This window comes from Salmo salar, chromosome 14 (assembly GCF_965601325.2).
Source record: "Salmo salar chromosome 14, fSalSal1, whole genome shotgun sequence".
Classification (NCBI taxonomy): domain Eukaryota; kingdom Metazoa; phylum Chordata; class Actinopteri; order Salmoniformes; family Salmonidae; genus Salmo; species Salmo salar.
Window position 1 is genome coordinate 33,222,501 of NC_138304.1, and position 6,894 is coordinate 33,229,394.

General features: G+C 38.6%; 1 protein-coding gene across 1 annotated transcript in view; it reads left to right on the forward strand.

Annotated features, from left to right (window-relative positions):
• Window positions 1-5,764, forward strand: part of LOC106569124 (gamma-1-syntrophin) — a 39,701-nt gene extending 33,937 nt beyond the window's left edge. The window contains exons 15-19 of the mRNA XM_045694193.2: window positions 875-946; window positions 1,917-2,069; window positions 2,415-2,507; window positions 3,802-3,912; window positions 4,104-5,764. Of these exons, the coding sequence (XP_045550149.1) occupies window positions 875-946; window positions 1,917-2,069; window positions 2,415-2,507; window positions 3,802-3,912; window positions 4,104-4,289 (615 nt within the window). The 3' untranslated portion in view covers window positions 4,290-5,764. The remainder of the gene's footprint in view (window positions 1-874; window positions 947-1,916; window positions 2,070-2,414; window positions 2,508-3,801; window positions 3,913-4,103) is intronic.
• Window positions 5,765-6,894: the final 1,130 nt, after the last annotated feature.

Genomic DNA, 6,894 nt, shown 5'->3' on the forward strand with positions numbered 1-6,894 from the left:
AACATTATTTTATAGCCTGGTTGAAGCTGGTATTTACCTGGCATTTAACTAAGAAACTACGTGGCAACAATGGATACATTCTAGCACTTACCTGGTAACTACCTGCTAAATACCAGGCTGTAAAATAAACGGTTACCATATCAACTGATACAACTAGTTTCTGAAAATATGTGTCCAAAAATGTTAAATGTTTCCAGTCTATAATGGAGTCCAACACAAGTTCGCCACATTTTTTATTGTCTATTAAACTATAAATGGACAACGATTATAATTCCACACCTGATTGATGACCGTCTGTGTCCCATTGCTTGCCATTTGATTTATTATTATTAATATAATTATGTTATGCCAACCATATCAGTAATTGTGGATATAGGTACAACTCAGAATAGGAGTTATTAGGACAATTGTGTTGCTGGTATTAAACTGAACTATTGAACAAGGGACTATTTTTAGTTTGAATGACTTCCTCAACTGCATGTGTCTGTGGCTAAAATCATAATTAAATGGTTATGTTAGAGACTTTGCACTGCACATTTGGTTTACGCTTGTCACTAGCTTTAAACATATCCTTTTGATGTTGGGATAGATGTAGCTTTATAGCTTGAACATGTGAACACAGTGTGTGCAGGAATTGGAATATAAAAGATTCAAGTTAAAGCAACTGAAACAGACCACTGTAATTACACTTCAAATGATTTAAAAGGGATCCATCTGAATAGAGTAAAAAAGTCATGATGCATAGTGGAGAATGTTCCGTTTCTTTGTAATACAGAGTGGAAGCAGGGTTTCATTACCCTGTGTGTGTAGTTTATGAATAAAATATGACGTGTAAGGTGTATTTATAAGCTGTATTTCATGTGGAATTTTGCAGGTGACTACATGGGACTGGACCAGGGCAGAGAAAAGCTACACCGTGTACGAGATCATGTGTAAAGTTTTGAAGGTAAGGCAACAACTTTTACAACGGAGATATGAGTAAAATATTTAGGAAGTGCTGAGTAACAAATCTCCGGGTCTGTGTTTGAAAGACGACACATTAAAAAGATAATAGATCTGTGCTACAGTATGTGTCCTTCGTCACTTTCATAGAATGAGTTGTGACATAGAAGGTGGGGATATTCTACTACAGTTTCTACGCAGTGCACATTGCATCTTTGCAAGGCTGCAGTTGAGCTATTTTCTTGCAAAACTCACAATACTACTATTGGAAGCGGTTATACTTTCTAAAACTCTGGCTGGTATTTAATCAAACAAAGCTCATTGAACTTTTCTGCAATGCACTTTCACAAGTGTGTTTGCTAAGCACAGCAGTGTGACTCAGGTGGGTGGAAGGAGTTGACATTTGATTTAGAAATCCTCACAGCAGCGACTGCAGCTCCACCTCTTAATTTCTCACTCAGCCTGGTTCATTGTCACATACTGACTGATCTGGTCAATCGACCTACAGAACTGGTGACCATAGTAAGTGTCAACTATTCCCTTCCAACCATAACACACTGCATTACACATCCACAACAGCATTTCTGAACATGTGAAACAGCTTTTCTGAAAAAGCACAATGCAGGTTGATAAAATTCCAGCCAATGTCTGTCACATCCCCTCCGTGTATATCCAAGTTTCTTATCTGTTTACAGTACAGTATGAGTCTCTCATTGTCCCTTGTGCGCATTATCAGCATGACAGCAAGACCTGGGTTCAAATAATATGCGAAACATTTCAAAAACGTAAGCTGTGCTTGATTATGATTGAGCTTGCCAGGGCCAATGAAACTAATTTGAATAGTACAAAAGTGCAAACCCTGCCCATTTGGCATTCCAGGCAGGTTCAATAAAACCACTCAAAGCATTTGAAAGAAAACAAATACCATTTGAACCCAGGTGCGATGGCAGGTATGACTAACGTGGTTCTCTCAGGACAGTGACCTCTTGGACAAGCGGAAGCACTGCTTCAGCATCCAGACGGAGTGTGGGGAGGACATGTTCTACAGCGTAGAGCTGGAGTGCGAGCTGCTCATCTGGGAAAAAGCCTTTCAGATGGCTACTTTCCTGGAGGTGGAGAGAATACAGGTACACTTTTTCCTAAACCAATTTTGTGGCGGTGTACAATGCCCTCAAAGCAACATCCAGGCTCTCTGTCATCAAAATTGTCACTTGAAACAAATCAAACTATTTTAGGTGGGTTGGGAGTGGGGCAGAGCCCAGGCGGGAGGGCACATCCTGCCTATAAAATGGTAGGCGAAACACTGAAAAGTGGTTAAGAGAAGCCGTGACATACTGTACTATACAGACCAAGCCTAGTCATCGTCTCACAACAGATGTATGTTCAGTTGACATGTTTAACCTGTGGAAGGTTATGCTGTCTATTAAATATGCATCTTGTAACTAACATCATGCACTGTTGCCTCTCCTCAGTGTAAAACATACGCTTGCATCATGGAGAGCCACCTGATGGGGCTGACCATAGACTTCAGCATGGGCTTTGTCTGCTTCGATGCTGCTTCAAAAGTAAGTTACATTACCGGTACATCAACGTTCATTTGTCTAGAAGTCATACATGTAGATGAAGGATACGTAGACATTAACACTGAGTTTCTCTAGCGTTACTTTAAAAGTAGAAGTAACCATGCCGCCATTACCTCCCGAGTGGCCAAGATAAAGCATAGCAGTGCGACAAAAACAACAACACAGAGTTACACATAAACAAACGTACAGTCAATAACACAATAGAAAAAAATCTATGTGCAGATGTAGAAATGTTTTACCATTCAAATCTACTCTGTGGTGTTCCTAACTTATTCTGCACCGTGTGCATTTTGATAGACTGAGCACATTTGCTTTGATGGCTGGTCCCCTCCAGCCCAAATCCCTTACATTCTGCCTGCAGTTGACTTTGGCCTTTTGCCAAGTCTGAGTGCCACAATAACTATTCCACTAGAACACATAATGTGGATGAACAGGACGCATCGACAGCTATATTGTTCCCTGTGTTTCTTGGCCTAATTCCTACCCAGCAAAGCAAGTGGTTTTTCTCTCCCCAGAAAGTCTCACAGCAGCCTAGCCAACTGCTGACAGGCAGGGTATTGTTGACCAAAACAAGCATGAAAGTACAATTCATATTTAAACTGCAATTGTAAAACAATACACATGGTGGGGAACGTTTAATAATTCAATCAGATAGAAAACCGGCCTTGTCTTATGCACTCAGTGTTCAGGTCTGTGTGAAGCCCCTAGGGGAAAATGTGTTGCTTACGATTGTAGGTTGTGTACACGGATGTTTTGTTTTGTATGGAATGTGTACTATGTACATTAGTTTTATATTGCCAAAGCTTTTACATGTGCAAATTCGAGGGCAAATAAAGTTCCATTCTATTCATGACCAAGTCAGACAGACTGTGACACAGAGGCAGAGCTCATTGTCTATTGATACAGATTAAAACCTTCCGATCCCATTTGGAAAATGCAGACATCTGATTTAGAACAAGGTGATGTGCGTTGTCTAGACAGGCCCAACAAAATGGTTGACAATTAGGAGGAAGTGTATCATTACTCGTAGATTCAAATCATCATTAACAACAGGACATTGACGCTCATCATCCAAGGTTATGAACTTGCGCTGTCTGGTACATTTGCAAATAATTAGGGAAAAAAACATGATGGGAATAATTTTGTTGTGGAAAATCAGAATGAGATTAGACCACAGATAATAATAATTAGAATGAAATAGATAAGATAACAACGAGAAAGAGAAGGTAATGTTCTTTATAAACCACCTTCAACTGTATTTACTTCCTCTATACAGGCGGTGCTGTGGAGATACAAATTCTCCCAACTGAAAGGATCGTCTGATGATGGGAAGAGCAAGATCAAATTTCTGTTCCAAAATCAGGACAATAAAGCAATTGAAGCCAAGGTAACAAACCTATGCTGTAGCTCTGATTTAAATGAAATTAGCCAATAGTTATATATTTTATCACGCTTTCTTTGGCCATTATCAGCCGATACCAATTAAAACCGATAAATCATGCTTAAGAAATGTTTAATTCATTAATTAATTATTATCCCAAAACATGAATAAGTTAGTGTCTATCTTTTGTTTCACAGGAGCTGGAATTTTCTAACCTCTTTGCCGTGCTGCACTGTATCCATGCATTCTTTGCTGCCAAAGTTGCTTGCCTGGATCCGATGTTTGTGGAGAGTCAAGGTGCTGCGACTACCGCTGGGGGGGTTTCCACGCTCACCAGTGTCTCCTGTAATACACAGACATCCAGAATCAAATACTCCATCTGACAGAGCCTGCTCAGCCCCTCTCCTTATCCCTCTCTCCCGAGTCCCCCCTCTCCCCTAAGACACTGCACTTTTACTACATCATGGCCTGGAGAGGCAGAGGAGAGACCACAAACGAGTGTGTTGTACTGTATCCAAAGCCGTCTAAGGAACAAGGACATGTGAAGCCAACATTTGAAGTATTATTGACAGAACTCTTTTTTTTCTTCCGAAAGACGCATTTGATATTTCATCAGACTAAAGGAAGCTAGCTGTGTGAACTTTTTGACCAGTACATTGCGCTGTACTTCGAAGAACATTGTAACACGAATGAGTGAGTGCAGAACCAATGGACATAGAATGGATGGATGAATGGATGATTATAAACATTCTGAATTCAGTAATTTGTCTTTGGTCAGATCCCCAGGCACCTTTCACAATGATTCACACGTGTTGTTGACACTGTTGTTAAACATAACATGATCGTGTTGCCAAGGCGTCAAAGCAGACAAACTGTTTTCTACAATATTCAATCCGCTTCTTGAAGGTTTAAGAAGATGTTTTTTGAACAGGTAGACATACAGTATAAGGATGGTGGCTATAAACAAATAGTTTTCTTCTTTTCGACCAAAGAAGATTTAAAGAAGACTTAATTCGATTTCTGATGATTATAGCAATTGTAAGAATGGTCAGTTAGTATTGCCATAATTTATCATTGGAAATGTAAATTAGCCACAAAAAAAAGATGTCCCCCTCTCTCTTTTCATGGATATTGATTTCTTAATGACCATGAGTAATGATTAGATGAATAAATATGGATTAGATGGCATCATGGCAGTGTAAACTGCAATGTTACATAGTTAAGTAGTTTTCACCCTTGTGTGGTTGTATAATGAAGGTGAAAGCAGTTCATATTCTCTAACCTATGTGTTTTGTTTTATCTGAAAACATCTTTTAATTCAACGAAGAAACACTGAAATATGTGTGCATTATGGATTATACACAAATATCAAATGAATCAACCTCATGGCACCTTTGAATTGTTTTATTGTTGCCCATGACGTGGTTATAGTCCAACTATAAATATAAATCACATCATGTCAAATTGTATACGATTTCCTTTCAACACAACAGGGTCATATAGAGAGGGAATGACTCAGGTTATAGATGTACATAAGCATAGCTTTTTTTATTGATGTTGAAGAGAGGACAGGGATGAGTGCTGTTATGAGTCTGTCAGAGAGGTGTTTTTAATCAAGGCATTCAGCAAACAGTAATCCTTCACACACCCAACCTGGACTGGACCCGGATTATTAACAACGGATTTCACAAAGTGAATCATTGAGAATTATTTTGACGAAGTGCTACAGCCAACACAGCCAGTCAGATTCAGAACATGTGGTTGTGTGAAAATGTCTATACCTGGTCCTGCACTCACTGGAAGATATTGCTCTAAATACAATTCACTGAAATGAATTAAACTCTTTCTGTCATTTTTATTTTTTCTGCTAATCTTGATGATGTAAATAAAGGTTGCACCAAATTAACAAAAGGGGAATAATGAATATGGGCGTTTACTTGAGGGATTACTTAAAAGAATTAGGACATTCATTAATTTGATGTGTTCCACAGAGAATACATAGTTGATACCCTCATGCTCTCTTTACCAAGTTCAATGACGATGAACAAATTTGACCCATGATTAAAAAGATGCTGTCTCTGTTATGTCAGTGTAAAAATGATGACAATAAGAACCACATTGCAAGCAGATTCTAATATGTACTGTAGCATCATGTCCCAAAGTGCTTAGAAAAGCCTCTTTGAACTGCGTCCATCCGCTCTAAAGTCAAAACCGATTTTAAAATATTGTAGTCTGACAACTAATCCAAAAACATATTTTGAAAGGCTTCGACTCAGAGTGCTATATGAAGTAATGTGCTTGACCACCATTCCCTTCAGTTTCACTAAGTGTAAGGCTTCAGAGGACAAAATGAAATGGGGTGAGGAAAAGTATAACAAGTTGGTTATCTGACATAGGTGTAGAAAGGGAAAGTGGTGCTGTAGATTCTATGCAAAGAAAGTTGAAGTGGCACTGTGTTGTGCTTTACATACAGCCTCGATCTCTTTCACATACTCTTGGCTTGGAACACTTCAAAACAAGAGATTGATGGGGTGGCTTTTATTTTTTGGCAAATGATAGCTGTTTTATTAACAAATATATAGTGTACTACTTAATAAATAAAACATTTTATAACATGGGGCCGATTTGAGATAATAGATACATTGTTTGACAGTAAAGTCAGAGATGGTGGCAAATCATATTTTTTTTCAAACTTGTCAATAATGTATTTTATATCACCACTGAATGAGCAAATGTTACTTTTTAAAAAACAACATTATTTATATTTTTAGGTTACAGTCAGGGCTGGGCTAGTGCTGGGTTAAGGTTGTTGCTATGCTTATTCTCTACAGAAAGAAATGAGATGAGAAAGGTTAAACCACGACTCACTGAGTCTTGGCCAAGTGGAATAATTAAAAAGACTTGGGTGAGAAAAGCATCTTGCTACAGTAAGTAGCTGTGGGACTCTACAGCACTGGGAAGGCATTAATGATTCAAACACAGGCAAAA